Genomic DNA, 21,384 nt, shown 5'->3' with positions numbered 1-21,384 from the left:
TTCTTGCTGGAAAACAGCACACCAAGCCCTGCTTGGCCTTTGACATACTTCACCACCTTAATAGCAACATTGAGGTATGACTGTTTTGGTTGATGTAGAAATTGGCTCAGAGTTTGTGTAGCAGAGGCTATGTCTGGCCTGGTGACATTGAGATACAATAACTTTCCTATTAGTTTTCTGTATATAGCTGAATCCTCCAGTAGATTGTCTTCTTTTCCTGTACCATTTATTTCATCATACTCTTTTGTAGTTAATTGAACATAAGGATCAATAGGTGTGGAAGCTGGTTTAGCAGCTCCAAGTCCAGCCTCAAAGATGATTTCAAGAGAGTATTTCCTTTGATGCATCACAATCCCTTCATATGATCTAGCAAACTCAATGCCTAGAAAATATCTGAGATCTCCGAGGTCTTTCATCTTGAAAGCAGCTTGTAGAACTCTTTTAATCTGTTGAATAAGACTAAGATCATTGCCAGTAATCATTATATCATCAACATATACTAACAATATCACCAAAGATGTTCCAGTTTTCTTGATGAGCAAAGAGTAACCTGCATAGCTTTGAACAAATCCCAATTTGATAAGAGCATCTGTTAGTTTCACATTCCATTGTCGAGGGGCTTGTTTCAATCCTTATAGGGATTTAGTGAGCCTGCACACTGGTTTCTCCCCCTGCACAGTAAATCCCGTAGGTAGTTGAAACCCCTGAGGAAGAGTCATATACACTTCATCAAAGAGGTCACCTCGAAGAAAAGCATTTGACACATCCATTTGGTGGACATGCCAGCTCTCAACAACAGCCAAAGCCAACACACTTCTGATAGTAACTATCTTGACCACAGGTGAGAAAGTTTCTTGATAATCTAGACCCTCTCTTTGGTTGAACCCCTTAGCAACTAGCTTAACTTTGAACCTGTCTACCTCACCTGATGTATGATACTTAATTTTGAAGATCCATTTGCAGCCAATGGGTTTCTAATGAGAAGGTAATGGTACTACAGTCCAAGTCTGATATGTTTCCAAAGCTGAAATTTCAGCTTGCATTACCTCAACCCACCTAGGATCCTGGCAGGCCTCTTCAAATGTAGTCGGTTCTACCTCAGTACCAAAAGAAGATAGAAAGGCCTGATAAGAGGGAGACAATTGACCATACCCAACAACCTTGTCAATAGAATATAGGGGCTGGATAGGCTTAAGATGAGCTGACGCAACATAATCCTACAACCATAAAGGGGCTTTGGAACTCCTTTGAGATCTCCTAACATCAGAACCATGGGAACTGACTCAGGAACCACTGTAGGCAGATCAGTGACCTCATCTGATTGAACAATATCAGTGGAAGGTACACCATATAGTGGAGTAACATCTGATGGAATGTAAACAGTTGGAAATAAGTGCCAGACAGTGGAAGGAGAAGCTGCAAAGGGAAATATGGATTCCCAAAACTCCACATCTCTGCTAAGAAAGAATTTCTTGTCCTTCAGATTGTAGAGAATATAACCTTTAGTATTAGTACTGTAGCCCATGTGAACAGCCACCACACTTCTAGATTGAAACTTATCATGAATGTACATGTTCTTTGCAAAACACAAGCAACCTAAGACTCTCAAAATGTTGAAGAGTAGGTTTGGAGTTGTGAAATACTTCATGAGGAGATTTTCCATGTAAGATAGGAGTTGGCAACAATATAATGATGTAAGCTGCTGTGAGGACACAATTACCCCAAAACCTGATAGGGATATGACCTTGAAATCTGATTGCCCTGGCAACCTCAAGAATGTGTTTATGTTTTCTCTCAGCAATACCATTTTGCTAAGGTGTGTGAATACACGTCCTCTGATGAGTAATGCCTAAGCTGGTAAATAAGTTGTGACATTCAGCATTCACAAACTCAGATCCATTATCAGTCCTAATAGTTTTCACTATAGCATTGAACTGAGTTTTAACAAAAATGAGAAAGTTTTTCAAAACTACACAAACATCACTTTTTAGTTTTATTAGGAATATCCATAGCATTCTGGTACAATCATCTACTATAGTAACAAAAAATCTATTGCCATCATAGGTGGGGGTGTCAAAAGGCCCCCAAACATCAATATGTAGTAATTGAAAAGAACATGTGGACACAATAATACTGTTGGGAAAATGAAGTCTATGTTGCTTGGCTAAGGGACAAATGGTGCAGTTGTGGAGATCTTTAGAGCATTGAGTAGGGGAAATAGCAAGTAGACGAGCCAAAACACTGGAAGAAGTGTGGCCTAGACTTTGATGCCATAACAATGACTGAGATTCTGTTGAAGAAGAAATGCCACCGTGTGCTAAGTGAGAAGAGCATTGAGGGGTTGTTTCTATAGGTGAGGTGTGATTTGGTAGAAAGTAGAGTCCAACATGCTCTCTACCAATCTCTTTCACCTGCCCATTTGAGAGGTCCTGAATGACAACAAAGTCAGGAAACATACTGCACACTTAAGATCTTTAGTAAGTTGTGAAACTGACAGTAAATTGAATTTAAATTCAGGAACTAAGAGAACATTGTTGATTATGTCCTTAGGAGTTACTCGACAGGAGCCCGTATGTGTAATTTGAGTTGTTTCACCATTAGGCAACTGAACACTTCTAGGCTTATTATCAGGTAGTTGGTGTTTATGAGTAAGCATTTCTGAGTATGGAGTCATGTAAATTGTTACCCCCGAATCTACAATCCAACCTGTATAAGCTGAATCTACTGTGAGAGCAGTTACATTACCTGCTGAAGTGTAGTTTTCCTGAGCTAAATTAGCACTGGAATGTCCTGATGTGTTGTTGCTTCAGTGCCTCCCTGAACGTTAGATTGACCAAGCATATGTAGGATTTGATTATACTGTTCATGTAACACAGTCATACCTTTGTGATAGTCAGTATGGTCATTGTGTCTAACACCTCTTTCATAATCAGACTGTTCAGTGTATTTAGAGCCTTTTCCATGTCCTTGAGTTCTTGGAACCATGAGCAGCTGGATATGACCTCCTATCATTAAAGGCTCTACCACTCCCTTGGAAAGTGTTGTTAGGGCCTTTCTTCCTCCTTTCAAATCCAGGTGGATACCCATGCAACTGATAACAAATTGCTTGAGTATGACCTGTCCGTTTGCAGTAGTCACAGAATGCATTTGGATCATAGCTAGACTTTGGCCTAGGCACTGGGGCTGACATGTTACCAGTAGTGAACATAACACTTAATTCAGAACAATTAGAACTACTGGCAATTTGAGAGATGGTACGCTGGCTTTCTCTCTCAATCAAAAGTGAATAAGTCTTGTTCAGGGAAGGGAGAGGTACCATCATTAGAATTTGTCCTCTAGCTTGTTCATATGAATCATTCAACCCCATAAGAAGCTGAAGCAGCTTCTGATTATGCACAAACTTCACAAATTCACTTGAATTCACACATTCACAACTAGGAACATGAGTTATGCTATCATATTTGTTGTGTCGTAATTTTTCTATCTTTGGAAAAAATTACTTTTTGAATGTTCTAAGTATAAAACAATTTGAGAAAAATACTTAGATAAGAGTCGCCACTTAATTTTTTAAAAAATTAAGAAAACTTATAATTTTCAAAGATTTAAACAGAAAATATCATTTGAAAATACCAAAGAGGGTTCGGGGTTCAATTTACACTTCGAGAAGGGTTTAAGCATTCGAATTGTCCTCTAACATGCGGTTGACCTGCGACTTGACTAAAATATATTTGACTATTTTTAGAGAAATAATGATTTAACATAAAAAATAATAACTTACAATATATTTGATTAATTTTGAGAAAAATAATTAAATAAATGATTCAAAATGAAACATTTGAATTAAATTGCAAGTGAATAGAATTTTAAGAAAACTACATTAATTAGAATTTATTTGACTCATTTTTAAAATAATAACTTAAACCAAATTGGTTAATTTAAGCATGGAGCCATTTGAATTAATTGAAGAATTAAAGTTTCAACTAACTTTTTTGAGAAAATGACTAAGTAGGAAGAGAACATTTTTTAGTTTATTTGAGAAAAATACTTTAAACTTAAAACCACTTTAAAATAAAATGTGATCAAGTGAAGAGGCCTTAAAACATATCTTTTAAGAACAAAGATTTAACTTAATGAAAATACAAAATTCGACTAATATTTGATTAATAAAATAAGTGAACACAACAAGTGAAATGTATTAAAAATAAACCAACACAAAGAAAATGATTCGTCTTTTTGGGGAATCTAATTAAGTTAATTAAAATATTCTATGGTTAGAGTTAAATAAAATTAGTCAAGCATAAGCAAAACAATTAAAAGAGTGAGAGATAAGGAAATTGGGCCCCTTCCTGGGCCAATTTCGCTGAAAATTTTGAGCTAATTCAATTCCCTTTTTTGCGAATACACTAGATGTATATCAATGTATATGAGTGTATATATCAACTCTTTTCATGTATCTTTTGCTTTCGGACACCTATATTTCGCCTCCGGCCTCTGTTTTTGCATTTTGGGCCTGCATATCAGTGTATACCGCTGTATACAACATGTATACAGCCCGCTTTCGGCTTTCCGAGACCTGTGATTTGACTTTCCAGTAACTCGAACAAGATGTGGCCGACTCGATAAGAGAATCTTGGGCCTTTATGGCCTTCTCGAAATGTGAAGGGAAGAAAGATGAAGCCCAAGAGGGCTCGGATGGTATTACATACAACAAAATGATAATAACGATTAGCGTCCGAAAATAATAAGATAGAGAGCATACCTAAAACAAATTATCATGGCAGCTCCTACACTAATACACAGTAACTAAGACCTAAGTCAAGCAAATGAATGCAACCAATTTAACAAATAACAAATAGATACATACTAACAAATGAATGCATGCTAACAAGTGATGTCAACTGTAGCCATATTCAACAATGCTAAGCTAAATTTAATAATATTAAAACAACGATAAGCGATATTAGAGAGACACACCGTAGAGTATGAAATAAACTCCAAACAATTTTATCAAAGGTTAAGACAACAAGCCAAATGGAGCATATGAAAGTTAAATTATTTTTCTTTTAGATAAAGAAGCTACCGGTTAAAATAAGAACAAATGGAGCTTATCATAAGAGCTACTTTTTTAACAAACAAGGGAGAAATAATGATAACACCCATCCCTTTTATAATAGATATGAACTTTTAGTGTTAAACCGAGGACATAAGCAAAGAACTGGACAGGTTGAGACTTAAGAAAAATACGGAATACATGAATTAAACGACTCACTATCCACAATAAAGAAACTTAGATAGTAGTAATACTAACCCACTAGAACAAAAGGCAAAACATGAGCTTTTGACAAAGAAGAACAAATTTAATCCAACGATGAAAACAATAAGATGAGTTTCAACACTAGACAAGGGCTGAAATGAAACCAAACAACGGAAAGATTAACTTCACTATATGACACATACCCATCTAAATGCACTTTCCACACGACAACAAGATATGCTAAAATCTAATTCATGAATTCACTTAAGACTTAAATACCAACGATATATATATATATATATATATATAGCATACCAAGATAGGAACAGACCACAACCAAGACAAAAAGCAAGATATAGGCTAAAACAGATAAACCAAATTTATACACATAATTTATATAAGCTTATGAATTCGAGATAACTACAATCTGGTTATTTGAACAAAAGAAGCTACAGACAACAACCATTCGAAATTGAAAGGAGTGAAGAAAAATTGATTCACTTTTCCAACTAATATCCATTTCAAAACAAAACAGGTCGAAAGAAAAGATCAACATTGTTGTCTATAGATGTGCAGATTAGGCTAACATTGAGAGAGTCTCTAGTCTTAAGTCACAAAATTAAAGAAGAAAATCAAATCAGTTGATAGACAATAAAGAAAATAAAACTGTGCGATTAACACAATCAAAATTACGACCAAAACGATCATGAGATCCTTAGCTCGAACAGGAAATAAGCGAAGCAAAGTTACATACCTCTTCTTGGGCAGCAAACTTGACAACGAGCTGAGAGCAGGGATTCTTCTACCACGAAATCTCAATACGGATCAGCAAGCTAAGAATTCCCAGACAGAATCTAAGCGGCGAACTTCTCGGAACTTAGAATTAGAGAATCGCCTTAAAACTTCTTGAGTATAAATCGAGTATTGCCAAAGAACCAAACTCAAAACCCTTTTTCCTTTTTTTTAACACCGATGGATAGGGGGTTTATATAGAGGAAATAGGGGGTCGATTTAAGAGGGAAAACAAGTGGGAAATTGAATTTGAAATCCGAATTCCTTTTTTCCAAAGCCATCAGTGAAGAGATTTGGAAATCCCTAAAAAGGGGGAAAAGGGGACGTGAGGGTTTGACATTGAGGCTCAAGGGTTATGGGTTTTGCAGATGATCACGTTTCTAGGTTCTCCGCGATTTTCTGCTGCTGTCCTTGATTTCCGCTGCGATGAAGAAAAAAAAATGGGGTCGTTGCTGTCCTCGTGTGGTGAGGAAGAAGAAACAGAGATGGGGTCGGTCGTGTGTTGCTGTGTTTTGAAAAATAATTGGGTCCTTGTAATTGAATTTGGACTTGGAAAATTCTAAGAAAAGGGCACAAAAATGGGTCTTTTAGATGGGTTAAAATTGAGAGTTGAAAGGGGCTAGATTTGTAAGAAGCGCTAAATTTTGAAATGAGGATTTGACCAAATTGATTGAAATCCTAGCCAATTGAAATTAAGAATTTAGTCAAATTGATTAAATTAGTAGATTCGAATAATAATTAAATAGGATGAATTAATATAATTAGTTAATGAGCTCCTTAATCTTAACGAAATAAAATAGTTAACTCAAATATGAACTAAATAATTTAAGATATAAACTATTATATAACTAAACTAATTAACCAAATATTTAATTAAAACAAAAAAAATTTTGAGACGATTTTTGAATATTCATAAAATATATTAATTATATACATAATTATGTGAAACATATATATTATCGAAAAATTATAAAAAGTGACAAGACTATTTAAAAACTTGCGAACTATATTATTAATAAAAAAAAAATTATAAAAAATTTAAAACTAATTATTTTAAATCGCTTGAAATTGAAGAAGCTCAATGATTTATTTATATTGTGGAGGTCCAAAATTGGGTGTCAACAATATTCTACCCACATTTCACGCAATCTAGAGAAATATGCTGAGATCGAATTTGTACCTTGACTGATAGTTGCAATCTCCTTGTGCAATTGGAAGATGCGAGATCCATCGAATTTATCATAGCGTTCGGCCAGATCTTTCCATACAGCAAAAGCATTTGTAGAGTAGATGATCCCTCCAAGTAATTCATTTGAAACGCAATTCATGATCCATGATAATACAATTGCATTGCAACGTTCCCACTGGTTCACCAAATTAGGGACATATAACTCCTTTTTGCAAGAACCATCAAGAAATCCAAGTTTATTCCGATCTATAACTGCAATTTTTAACGCTCGACTCCATACAGAAAAATTATCGGCTCCAGTCAATTGAATTGAACTGAGCAAAACACTAGAATTATCAATGGTGTGTAAGAAGAGAGGATGATTATGACTCAACTTTTCTAGTAGCTCATTGTCAATGGTTGCCATGTTCTTGCTTCTTCAAGTAGTTGAAGCAAAGATTCGATTACCGCTCTGATACCCAGTGGCGAATTTAGGTGCAAAAAATAGGGCACCCGAACCCGTGGTCTCTTCGTAAAATTAGATATTTTATGTATATATTTTCTAACATTTGTATAATCTTATATTCTTGCACCCGTACTATAAAAATTCTAGTTGATCCACATGGTTAAATGTTGAGCTTTTGACTTTGAGGACTAAAGATCAATTCCCACTTAATACATTTTTCTTGGTGCACCCATGTTCGGATCATCCTAGATTCGCCTCTGCTGATACCATGTAAGCTATCAAGAAGAAGATAGGTTGAAGAGCAATTCTCTTAGTCTAGAATGTTCTTGGAGAAGAGAAGTAGAAATTTCTTATGAACTCCATTAATTCCTCACTGTAGAGGATCTATACATATATATACAATAAGAAAGGAATCTAATGTAACTACCTCTAACTAACTCTTTTCCATCTAATCCACTAACTTCTAGTATTTACATAATGACCCCTAGAATACTAAGTAATACCATCTTTAATAAAATATCCTCTTGAACCCCAAAACTTCACAGGAATAAGCAGATCAAAGGCAAAATCATACAACAACAACAACAACATGCCCAGTGAGATCCCACTAGGTGGGGTCTGGGGAGGGTAAATTGTACGCAGACCTTACCACTACCTCGTGGAGGTAGAGAGGCTGTTTCCGGGAGACCCTCAGCTCAAGAACAACAAATCTAAGTGACAGGAGAAAAGGCAAAATCATAAGAATACAAAAAATATGCAGGGCCGTTCTGATAGCAATTTTCATTTTACTTCTTTTGTTTTTATTTGGTTATCATCTTTTTAGATTTCACGTTACTTCAGAAATTATGCAAGTTTATCATTATACTCTTATTTAGTATTTCCTTAAAGTCAAGTTTTCAATCAATGAACATAAATTAATTTATTTTGATTAATTAATTTGACCAATATACAAGAATTATTTACTTAATTTTTCTATATTGGCCAAATGTATATTTTTAAGACAAATAACTCTCAAAGGTAAAATGGAAAAAATAATATTATTTATGCATTGTTTTTGTGAAATGCCCTATATCCCAATTTATGTGACTTACTTTCTTTTTTTGTCTGTTTCAGAAAGAATGACACATTTCTATATTAAGTAACAATTTAATTATATAATATTTATTTTATCCTTAATGAAATGATTTACAGTCACACAAATTTCTATAATTTATTTTGAACCACAAGTTTTAAAAGTCTTCATTTTTTTCTTAAACTCCGTGTCGAGTCAAACTACCTCATATAAAATGGGATGGAAGGACTAAGAAACATTTATTTTTAATAAAGACGACATGTAAATATGAACTAGGGAGTATTATCATATCTCTTTATGTTTGTATTTGATTGCGCAAATTTGAGAAAGCACAAAATCAGCTCACTCGATTTAGCTTAGCTTTAGTTTTTTTTTTGGGGGAGGGAGGGTGGTGGGATTGTCATATATTTATTAAAAATTCAGAAAATAATTTATCAGTAATTATATATTAGCCAATATGCATCATCCTCAATCGGCATATTCCACGATCACCATAAAATTTTCAAAAATCATTTTGTTAATATATGTATTTGATTAATTTAGTATTTTTATTGAATTTAATTTTATTAATTTTAAATAAAGAAAACTTTTATATATTCAAAATGTTTAAAAAATAAATAGTCTGAATCATTTAGTATTCAAATCTTAATACAATATTTTACAACATAATAAGAATTTGAATATGTATTCAGATTCAAATATTTAAATCTTAATGCACATCATATTTATTCGAAATGTCATGATATTAACAATGAACTCATATCAATGTTATTTATTTCTGTTTTAATCCTTTTTCATTCAAATCAAAGGATTTACTTACGTACGTACCATTAATGCAACTACTAATTAATTCCTTGAATCATCTTCATTGGTGATTAATTCTCATGGCTTCCACATATGATTTCCCAACAAGTTCACGGTTGAGATATCCTCTATAAAATTCAGTGGCTCCCATTGTTTTGAATTTTGGTGGATTATGAGCTGTAACAAGGCTACTTGCTGGACCTAATATAACGTCCAATCTTGAACTCTGAAATGTTGCAACTGAAATCCTTTCTTTTGCTGAGCTCACCATTGATCTATGCTCTATACTTTTGTAAATTCCATTTGAGAAAATCTGGTAAAAAAAAATAAAGAAATATATATAAGAACGGGGCTACAAAGTCAAGTCAGGGTCGGGATAAGAGTTTTGGGTCAGAGTCAGGTTTTGAGTCCCACATTAAGGTAGGGGTAATGTTTTGAGTCAAAGTCAGGTCTCGAATCTCGGATCAGAGTCGAGGTCATCTCAAGTCAGGGTCGAGTCTTGGATTTTGGGTCCAAGTTGAGTCTCTAGTTAGTATCTAGTCTAGGATCTCGTGTCCAGGGTTGGGGTTGGGTCTCAGTCAAACTTAGGTCCCAAGTCTCGGGTCAGGGTCAAGGTCATCATGAGTCGAGGTCGCGTCTCGGGTTTTAGGTCAAAGTTGAGTCTAGGGACTCGAGAAAAGTTAGGTCTTAAGTCTTAAGTTGGGTTTAGAGTCTTATGTCTTGAGTTGGGGTTAATGTTAGGTCTCGAGTCTTGGGTTGTGGTCGGTTTTGAGATCTCCTGTCTTGGGTCGGGTTAGTTCTCGAGTCCAAGTTAGGGTTGGATCTCATATTTCTAGTCAAATTTGAGGGTCGATCTTAAGGCTTGAGTCCTAGATCAAAATCGAGTCTCGATTCGGGTCTAAGGTTAGGGTTGGGGTTAGGTCCTCAGCTAAGGTTTGAGACTCGAGTCTCGAATTCTTAGTCAAAGTTGGGTCTTGGATCGAGGGTCGAATCTCGGGTCATTATCGGATCTCAGGTATCAAGTTAGGGTCGAGTCTCTGATCTAGGGTCTAGAGTGACGGGTCGAAGTCGAGGGTTGAGTCTTATGTCTCGGGTTTCTAAGTTAAGGTCAGGTCATATCTTGGATCTCAAGTTTCCAAATGTGTATATATTCAAAATTCAATATTCAGTCAAATATGATCACGTAAATTAAAACTATAGAGAAAAGAATAATAGATAAAGAGAAGAGAATGAGGGAAATACCTCAAAAGTGTCTCCAATATTGACTATGAAGGCGTTAGGGAGGGGTAAAATGGGAATCCAAATTCCATCCTTTTTAACTTGAAGACCTTGAGTTTCATTGACTTGAAGAAGGATTGTTAAGGCAGAGGGATCAGAATGAGGGCAAAGTCCCATCACTTTGTCGGGTTGGGGTCATGGTGGATAGTAATTCATCCTCATTGATTGCATCCCTTCTTCAAAAAGACTCTTCACTTCTTTTTCTTTAATCCCCAAAGCTTTACCCAACATTTCCAAAACTTTCATGCTTAGCTCCTTTATTTCTTCCGTGTACTCTTCAATCGTCTCTCTACATAATAAGTTATTCTCTTACTTATTTTCCAGTGTTTAATACAGAAGGGCGCGAATAGCGTTAATTACGTACCTAAGTGAAAGGTATAGCTTGGAAAATATAGGCATCCGCAAATGTGGAGGTGCGGTCTTCAAATAAAAAAGGTCTGCCCAGTCAAGTTTTTGTTCATCAGAGACAGCGAACAGCTGTCCAAATCCATCTGCATCGCGCGGTGATCGTTCAAATTTCTTCTTCTCTTCTAATGGAAGATCGTAGAACTTTTGAGTCTCGTGTTTCATCTTCTCCACCACGGAAGAACTAACTCCATGATTAATCAACTGAAACATGTGGAAAGTTAGAATTAAGGAGTTGTCAAAAGAGGACAAAAGATTTTATTTTTTTTAAAATGAACTAAGAAGAAAGTAAGACAAACAAGCTACGTCACCTGAAAGAAACCCCAGTGTTGAGCTGCAAAATGCAACTTGTTAAGCTCGAGATTCATGATGTCATGATCATTAGAATTGACCAATCGTTGCATGTCAATGACTGGAACTTCCTTATTATTACGATCATTAGATGCGATTGATGAATTGTCATGATCATCACGTACATATCGCGATGGAATCGTCACGAGTTTCTTCTTGGCCAGCTCCTGGACAGAAGGAACTTCCTTGTAATTAACTTCTAGTTCTCCCATTTATGTTTAAGGGCTTAATTCTATGGCAAGATAATGTTGATATATATAATAATAATTCTGCGATCACTTGTGTCCACATTAACATTCTATGATAATTTCTCAATTTGATTATTATAGAAAGATCTAATTATTGAATAATTGCGTGTGAGGGTTAACAAAACCTAATTAGCTTGTGAAACTTGTGAAAAACTGGCCTCTATATCAATTAGGGGGCAAAATTAGTACTCCTTCCGTTCCTTTTTGAAACTTGTGCTCTAAAATAAGTGATGCATGTTTATGTGGTTATAAATTGTTTTATTAAGGGTAAATTTGAAATTTTAAAGTTAAATTGTTACTAAATATAGAAATATGTCATTTTATTGGGACAAATTGAAAAGAAAAGTAAGTCACAGTTATACAAACAAATTAAAATAAAGAAAGTAATAATTTATAAGGACCACCATTATATTATATTGTATAACCATCCATCAATAATAAATGTCAGCACCCAAATTGCGTATAAACGAACCACACGCAAACTAGACTATCGTTAAAAATATATTTATTTTAAAAGGATTTCTTGTAGCCAATGTTTGACATTTATGTAATGACTATTCACATGTGATGGCAATGTTATCACATCAGGTAATCACATATTAGTACCCATCTCCTTTTCAAATGCTTCATTAAAGTCATAATTGAGGTTCTATTTTGTATATTTAAATAAAAGATGGTTAAATTGTATACAAAAGTCAAAATTTAGGTTAGGTTATACCCAAAATAAACAGTTTCTTTTTTTATTCAAAAGCTAAAGATTTAATGCTACTGTGTAATCGTGGCATGCCAATTAATTCATTATTTAAAAAAAGATTATTTTTCTATTGAAATTTTTCATTGAAAAATATTCAATAGTAACGGTTACCCTCGCCACTCGTTAAAAAATCATATGATATATTTGAGGTATTTTTTTTTTAGTATATGTATATTTAAAGTTTAAATTTTTTAATTAAACATAAAATTAGTTATTGACTTAATAATTTTGAAATTCGAATCATATATACCATGCATGTTATGTATAGTACAAGGCCTAATTTTGGACGAAGTATTTTTGGAAAATCGCCGATAAGCTTGTACGTTACTACTGAAAACACATGTCATCTATATGTGACTACACTTTTTGGCTGTGAATCAATGGAATATTTTATTTGATCAAGCAGTGGCGGATCTAGAATTTTATGGTTATGGATGCTCTGAAAGTGGTGGAGTCAAAAATATAAAAAAGACATGTTCACGGTGAGATTCAAACTCAGGATTAACAACACTACAAGAGCCTTAAGTACCCACCTAGGAGCTAATGGACTAATTAGACCATTTGTTCATAGAGTTCTCTATGTTAAGTTTATATAAATCCTTCTTAATTTGTACATATATATATATATTTCGAGATAAGGTTAAGGGTTGCTCGAGCACCCGGAGGACTCTATGTGGATCCGCCCCTGTGATCAAGAATCTGGACACAAAGGTCTTGATACTATCTTGAATTCTTGATGTAAAAATTCAAAAATGGCTATTATGAATAGAAATCTCGGAGCTCCAATGTGGGCTTTAAACACCGTGGGGGAAACAAAAAAAATAGAAATCTCATTCATGAACTTAAATGACGTGCAACTTTCTTTTGTTTTCTAATTTTAGAAATTATAATGATGACAGGAAATTTGTAGATTAGTGCTGGAGAAAACAACATGAATACTATATTATCTTTATCTCCTTATGTATTTGATTGCGTAATAAATTTTAGAAAGCATAAAATCAGCTACCTCTATTCAGCTTAGCTTTAGTTATTTTCCTTTTCTCTTCAACGAAAAGCTTTGGTAATTCGCACTTAAAAGTATTTTGGAGAAAAAATCGTCATATATTTATTGAAACTTCGGAAAATAATTTAACCTGTAATTATTAAATAAGATGCATCATCCTCAATCGACATCCACAATCATCATATAATTTTTCACATATTCAAATGTTTAAAAATACAAACAGTCTTAATTTTTAGTAGTAAAATCTTAATACAACATCTTAGTAAGAATTTAGATATATATTCAAATTGAGATAGCTAAATCTTTATACATATGTTACTATTAATCCTTTCATAATCAAAGGATTTACTTACCATTCATACAAATACTAACTAATTCTTTAGATCATCTTCATTGGTGATTCTCATGGTGTCCACATATGATTTCCCAACAAGCTCACGGGTGAAAAATCCTTTATAATATTCAGCGACTCCGATTTTTTTGAATTTTGGTGGATTATGAATAGTAGCAAGGCTACTTGATGGACCTAATATACCATCCAATCTTGGACTCTGAAATGTTGCTACTGAAATCCTTTCTTTTTCTGAGCTCACCACTGATCTATGCTCTATACTTTTGTATATTCCATTTGAGAAAATCTGCTCCAAAAAAAAAAAAAGAAGAATAAATAGTATATTATAAAGATGAAGATAAATAAATAGAAGTATATTATAAAGAAGAAGATAAGAGCGGGGCTACAAGTAGGGGTGTCAAATATGAAATATGGCCTACAAATTATTTAAGGATTGAGCACAAGATAGTTTCATATTGGGCAAATTTTAGACCAATTCAGTATAACTTATTTTGAAAGTGATCTTCAATTTAGCTCAATATTAACTTACTTATAGCTTATTTCTATGATTTACTATAATTGAATTTACGGTTTAAGATTTAGTTTGATAAATACAAGCAAGGATTCGAGTCTCACAACTCTAGTCCCAAGTCAAGGTCAGGGTCAAAACTCAGGTCTCAGGTTCTATGTCAAAGTTGGACTGAGTTTCAGGTTTTGGGTCAAAGTAGGATCTCGGAACCCGAGTCAAGATCGGATTTATGGTTCGAGGTTAAGTCGCGGGTCAGGTCCCACGTCCTTGGTAGCTAGGGCTCGAAAGGGTCGGGGTCAGATCTCGAGTCAAGGTCAAATACAGGTCTCAGGTCATGGTCGGATCTCAGGTCTCGAGTTAGGGTGGAGTCTCAGGTTCAGTGTCCTAAGTCTCGGATCGAGGTTGAGGATTATGAGGCTCACGTCTTGGGTTTCTAGTCAAGGTTGGGTAGAGGTCAGTATAAAGCTCTAAAACCATAAAAAGACTGAATATGTGTTGAAAAACGATACTTAATAAATGAAGGCAAAACGATATTAAATAAAGTTACAAAGCAAATAATAAGACTCCTAAACAAACAGAACGATTGATGTATAACTAATGTAGACTCCTAAATAAGTATGAACTACTAAAACACTAATACCACTAAACTACTAACTAATGTCTGAACTGACTTGTGATGCTCTAATAGTCAGGTCTTGGATCTTAGGTTGGGGGTGTGATATCTCCTAGTGACGAAAGGTCGTAGTCAAATATCACCACATAAATTAAAATGATTGCAAAAATAATATTGTACTACTTAATAAATATTAAGAGAAGATGATGAAGGAAGTACCTCAAATGCATCTCCAACATTGACTATGAAGGCATTAGGGAGTGGTTCAATGGGAGTCCAAATTCCATCTTTTCTAATTTGAAGACCTTGAGTTTCATTGACTTGAAGAAGTATTGTAAGGCCTGTTGCATCTGAATGAGGAGTAATTCCCATCACTTTGTCAGGTTGTGGACATGGTGGATAGTAATTCATCCTCATTGATTGCATTCCTTCTTCAAAAAGACTCTTCACTTCTTTTTCATCAATCCCCAAAGCTTTACCCAACATTTCCAATACTTTCATGCTTAGCGTTTTTATTTCATCCGCGTACTCTTCAATCGTCTCTCTACATATGCTAATAATAAGTGATTTTCTTACTTATTTTCTAGTGTTTCATACAAAAAAAAAGCGCGAACAATATTAATAACGTACCTAAGTGAAAGATAAAGCTTTGAAAATATAGGCTTCCGCAAATATGTCGGTGCGGTCTTCAAGTAAAAGAGATCAGCCCAGTCAAGCTTTTGTTCATTAGAGACAACGAACAACTGTCCAAATCCATCTGTATCTCCTGACGATTGTTCAAACTTCTTCTTCTCTTCTAATGGCAGATCGAAGAACTTTTGAGTTTCATGTTTCATCTTTTCCACCACTGAACAACTAACTCCATGATTAATTAACTGCAAATGTAGTTGAGCTTGTTATTACTACCTCAGTTGCGCATGGAGTTTAAGAACATATGAAAAGTTTTGTTATGTTTGTAGTCTGAAATAAGTCATAATATGTTTAAGTAGTTAAAATTATCTACGAAAAAATTAATATTTTGAATTTAAATTGTTACTAAATATAAAAAAGAATTGTCATTCCTTTTAAACGAGATAAGTGTCAAAAATACAGCTTAAACTATCACATTTTTTTGAGTTTCATGCCTAAATAGCTAAACTATTGGGAGTGTAATATACTCTCTTACTTATACTCTCTTTAGAATATTTTTCTCACCCCCATCCCCACCCCCCTCCCCCACTCCTTCCAAAAAAATTTGATATTATTTTTATTTAAAAATAAATAAAATTCTACCACACACCATCTAGCTATCTCTTCCTATTTTATTTTTTTACATTTTTCTCGTTTTGTGTTGAATATGTACATATATTTTTAGGAAAATATTATATATAACACAAAACAAGAAAAAAATTTGGAAGCGTAGGGTTAGGTGGGGAGAGGTAGAATTATTTTTTCTTTTAAAAATATAAAATTATAGCTAAATTATTATTTGAAGGATTAGGGGGAGATGAGTAAGATTTCTTCAAAAAACTTTTATAAAAGGAATTTATTTTTAAAAAAAAAAAACTAAAAGGGGCGGGAGGGTGGGTGAGAGTGAGAAAAATATTTTACATTTTATTATAATTTTTTGGATACTAATACCTTTATTTTTAACTTTAGCGAATACTAATAATTTATTTAATTTTTTGTTAAGGTGAAATGTAATTTTATCCATTATTTTAATTAATACTAATAATTTCTTTAATTTTTGTCAAGATAGAATGTTTTGTCCATGATTTTTTAATTTTGCATACAACCTATATATGGTCCGTTTTGGCCCGACCCCTGACTACTTCAAGGCCGAAGGGCTTTACCCTTTTTGAACCAAACAATCTTGAAAACTGATATTATATTAAAGTATATGATAATTTTATTTAAAAAGTTTATTAAACTAAAGCATACACAAGCACTTTTAATTGAAAAAAGATATTATTTTTTGTTTTGTATCAGAAAAGTCACTTGATCTTTGCTATTCTATTATTGATCCATTTAGTTGACGTAGCTTTAAGCAATAAACTTGTTAATAATAAAATATGTACCTGAAAGAAACCCCAATCTTTAGCTGCAAAGTGCAACTTATTAAGCTCAAGATTCATGGAGTCATGATCGTTAGAGTTGATCAATCGTTGCATATCAATTACTGGAACTTGCTTATAATTTGATGTTGCAATTGAACGGTCTTGATCATCACGCACGTATCGCGATGGAATCGTCATGAGTTTCTTCTTGGCCAGTTCCTGGACAGAAGGAACTTCCATGTACTTAACTTCTATTTCTCCCATATTTGTTTAACTGCTTAATTCTATGGCGTTCCAATATTGAATAATTTGATATTATATTAACTCTACCATCCCTTTCCTTTCACTTGTGTCCACAACTATTTTAAAATTATTGTGTGTGAGGTCAATAAATCTGTCAGTATAATAATTGGTGGGCAAAATAGGACAAACAAAGACCATAAGCAGATCTAGATACCACCAGAGGCATACTATATATGGTTATATCCTTGTTATATCATCAATAACGTGGGACAACTAAAACAGTTTCAATTTGTTTGTCTTATTAGTTTTTTTTTTTTTTTAATTTAGTCTATTTAAAAAAGAATGTACAATTTTTTAATATCAATTTTCCATATGACATATTTAAAACTATAAAATTCGAAAGTCTTTTTTTATTTTCTTAAATTATGTGACAAGTCAAAATCATACCACCGTTATATAAGTTACTAGAAACTTATAAGGACCACCGTTATATAACTATTCATATGCAGATGTCGCTACCCGAATTGCGTATAAATAAACTACACTCAAACTAAACTATATACACGGAGTAATTTACAAATTAAGGCAAAACAGGAAATAAGGAGTAAGAAAATAAAATTAGAAGTCGACTTAATAATTTAGAGTTTATTTGAGGGTTATTTATTAATTTTAAATAAAGAAAACTTTTACATATTCAAATGTTTTAAAAAATAAACAGTCTTAATTTTTAGTATTCCAATCTTAATACAATATCTTACCTAACGTCTTAAGAATTCAAATGTATATTCAAATTCAGATACCTAAATCTTTACACATATGTTAATATCAATCATTTGATCATAATCAAAGGATTTACTTACATAGGTACCATTAATACAAGTACTAATTAATATTTTGAATCATCTTCTCTGGTGATTCTCATGGTGTCCATATATGATTTTCCTACAAGTTCATGGTTAAAAAATCCTTTATAATATTCAGTGACTCCCATTTTTTCGAATCTTGGTGGATTTTGAGCTGTAACAAGTTGTGGCGGAGCCAACTTACACTCAAAGGTACATTTGAACTCTTTTTGATAGAAAATTATATTATTTATACATGGTTAAAATAATTTCTTAGATATATATAGTAGATGTCGAACCTCCTTCGGCTACTTTATGTGTCTATTTTTTCAAATTTTGAACTCCTTATTGAAAATTCTGACTCCGCACCTAGTAACAAGGCTACTTGATGGACCTAATATACCATCCAATCTTGGACTCTGAAATGTTGCTACCGAAATCCTTTCTTTGTCTGAGTTCACCACTGATCTATGCTCTATGCTTTTGTATATTTCATTTGACAAAATCTGCTCCAAAAAATAAATAAATTTTATTACAAAGAAGAATATATATAAGACCAGGGCTACAAGTAGGGGTGTCAAATATCGCCTACAAAAGCGATGACTCGCCAAAATTTTTAAGGATTGAGTACAAGATAATTCCATATTTGGTTAATTTTAGACCAATTTAGTATAATCCATTTTGAAAATGATCTTCAATTTAGCTTTACATTAGTGGCCGGTTATAGCTTTGATTTATTCTATTTGTTTTTCTATATATAAGTCATGGTTTGAGTTTTAGAAGTCTAGTCCCAAGTCAAGGTCCGGTCCGAAGTTAGGGTCAAAACCTAGGTTTTGGGTTCCGTGTCAAAGGCATATTGAGTTTTGGATTCTGGGTCAAAGTTGGACCTCGGTGTTTGCAACAAATTTTAAAGTGACAGAAAATAAATTGCAAAAAAAATAAAATGAAGAAACGTAATTTTATTCATCAAGATTGCAGGTGGAATTTTGTTGATCCCTTGATTCTACTCTTCTAAGATTTATGCATATTTAAGGACCGTTAATGGTGTATTTCTCGAATTAGGATGATTTGTTAATTGAGTGTTCTATATTAATTTTATATAATCAAGACGAGGTTAATGGGTGCTCGATCACCCGGAGGACTCTACGTGGGTCCGCCCCGTGATGAAGAGTCTGGACACAAAGGTCTTGATACTATATATCTTGATGTGAAAAACTTAAAAAATGACTACAATGAACAAAAATCTCATTCATGAACTTAAATGACGTGCAACTTACTTTTGTTTGCTAATTTTAGAAATTATAATGATGACAGATAATTTGTAGATTAGTGCTGGAGAAAACAACATGAATACTATATTATCTTATTTCCTTATGTATTTGATTGTTATTACTCCCTCTATTGGGCATGGAGTTTAAAAAAATACAAAAAGATTTTTTAAGTTTGTAGTCTGAAATAAGTCATATATATTTAAGTACTTAAAATTATTATCTAGGGTGAAATTAATATTTTGAATCTATATTGTTACTAAATATATAAAAAAAAATTGTCATTGTGGTTTAAAAAAAAAAGAAATAAGTGTCAACAATACATCTAAACTATCACATTTTTTTGAGCTTCATACCTAAATAACTAAACTATTGGAAGTGTATAATACACTCTCTGTTTTATTGGTAAACTTTTGCCACATGAATAAATTATTTCATCTTGACAAAAATAAAATAAGTCATTAATATTAATTGTCATTTTATTGGGACAAATTGAAAAGAAAAGTAAGTCACAGTTATACAAACAAATTAAAATAAAGAAAGTAATAATTTATAAGGACCACCATTATATTATATTGAATAACCATCCATCACTAATAACTGTCACCACCCAAATTGCGTATACCCGAACCACACGCAAACTAGACTATCGTTAAAATATATTCTTTAAAAGGATTTCTTGTAGCCAATGTTTGACATTTATGTAATGACTATTCACATGTGATGGCAATGTTATCACATCATGTAATCACATATTAGTACCCATCTCTTTTTCAAATGCTTCATTAAAAGTCATAATTGAGGTTCTATTTTGTATTTAAATAAAAGATGGTTAAATTGTATACAAAAGTCAAAATTTAGGTTAGGTTATACCCAAAATAAACAGTTTATTTTTTTTATTCAAAAGCTAAAGATTTAATGCTACTATGTAATCGTGGCATGGCAATTAATTCATTATTTAAAAAAACATAAAAATATTCAATAGTAACGGTTACACTCGCCACTCGTTAAAAAATCATATGATATATTTGAGGTATTTTTTTTAGTATATGTATCTATAAAGTTTAAATTTTTTAATTAAACATAAAATTAGTTATTGACTTAATAATTTTGAAATTTGAATCATCTATACCATGTTATGTATAGTGCAAGGCCTAATTTTGGACGAAGTATTTTTGGAAAATCATTTGCCACAGGGACCATGTTATGTATAGTACAAGGCCTAATTTTATTTGGTTGTCATCCTTTTAGATTTCACGCTACTTTAGAAATTATACAAGTTTATCATTATACTCTTATTTAGTATTTTCTTAAAGTCAAGTTTTCAATCAATGAACATAAATTAATTTATTTTGATTAATTAATTTGACCAATATACAAGAATTATTTACTTAATTTTTCTATGTTGGTCAAATGTATATTTTTAAGACAAATAACTCTCAAAGGTAAAATGGAAAAATAATATTATTTATGCATTGTTTTTGTGAAATGCCCTATATCCCAATTTATGTGACTTACTTTCTTTTTTCGTCTGTTCCAGAAAGAATGACACATTTCTATATTAAGTAACAATTTAATTATATAATGTTTATTTTACCCTTAATGAAATGATTTACAGTCACACAAATTTCTATAATTTATTTTAAACCACAAGTTTTAAAAGTCTTCATTTTTTTCTTAAACTCCGTGTCGAGTCAAACTAACTCATATAAAATGGAATGGAAGGACTAAGAAACATTTATTTTTAATAAAGACGACTTGTAAATATGAACTAGGGAGTATTATCATATCTCTTTATGTTTGTATTTGATTGCGCAAATTTGAGAAAGCACAAAATCAGCTCACTCGATTTAGCTTAGCTTTAGTTATTTTATTTTATTTGTCAACAAAAAGCTTTAGTAATTATCACTTAAAACTATTTTTTTTA

General features: G+C 32.8%; 3 protein-coding genes across 3 annotated transcripts; all 3 read right to left on the bottom strand.

Annotated features, from left to right (window-relative positions):
• Nucleotides 1-9,448: 9,448 nt before the first annotated feature.
• On the bottom strand, nt 9,449-11,860 carry LOC102584100 (protein SRG1-like). Its single transcript, XM_006355514.2, has 4 exons — nt 11,551-11,860; nt 11,199-11,443; nt 10,799-11,123; nt 9,449-9,869 (listed from the first exon to the last, which is right to left on the bottom strand). Exons 1-3 carry the CDS (start codon nt 11,800-11,802, stop codon nt 10,970-10,972), a joined length of 651 nt encoding a protein of 216 aa, XP_006355576.1. The 5' UTR covers nt 11,803-11,860; the 3' UTR covers nt 9,449-9,869; nt 10,799-10,969.
• On the bottom strand, nt 9,618-10,951 carry LOC107062150 (protein SRG1-like). Its single transcript, XM_015312453.1, has 2 exons — nt 10,799-10,951; nt 9,618-9,869 (listed from the first exon to the last, which is right to left on the bottom strand). The coding sequence occupies exons 1-2, from the start codon at nt 10,949-10,951 to the stop codon at nt 9,618-9,620; spliced, it is 405 nt and encodes a 134-aa protein (XP_015167939.1).
• Nucleotides 11,861-13,764: 1,904 nt separating the features above from the next.
• On the bottom strand, nt 13,765-17,465 carry LOC102584428 (protein SRG1-like). Its single transcript, XM_006355515.2, has 4 exons — nt 17,126-17,465; nt 15,699-15,943; nt 15,288-15,612; nt 13,765-14,233 (listed from the first exon to the last, which is right to left on the bottom strand). Exons 1-4 carry the CDS (start codon nt 17,366-17,368, stop codon nt 13,967-13,969), a joined length of 1,080 nt encoding a protein of 359 aa, XP_006355577.1. The 5' UTR covers nt 17,369-17,465; the 3' UTR covers nt 13,765-13,966.
• Between the last annotated feature and the right edge of the window lie 3,919 nt (nt 17,466-21,384).

The sequence above is a fragment of the Solanum tuberosum genome, unplaced genomic scaffold (genome assembly GCF_000226075.1).
Source record: "Solanum tuberosum cultivar DM 1-3 516 R44 unplaced genomic scaffold, SolTub_3.0 scf00204, whole genome shotgun sequence".
NCBI classification, from domain to species: Eukaryota; Viridiplantae; Streptophyta; class Magnoliopsida; order Solanales; family Solanaceae; genus Solanum; species Solanum tuberosum.
The sequence above is the reverse complement of the archived record's forward strand: the minus strand, read 5'-3'. Positions and strand labels throughout refer to the sequence as shown.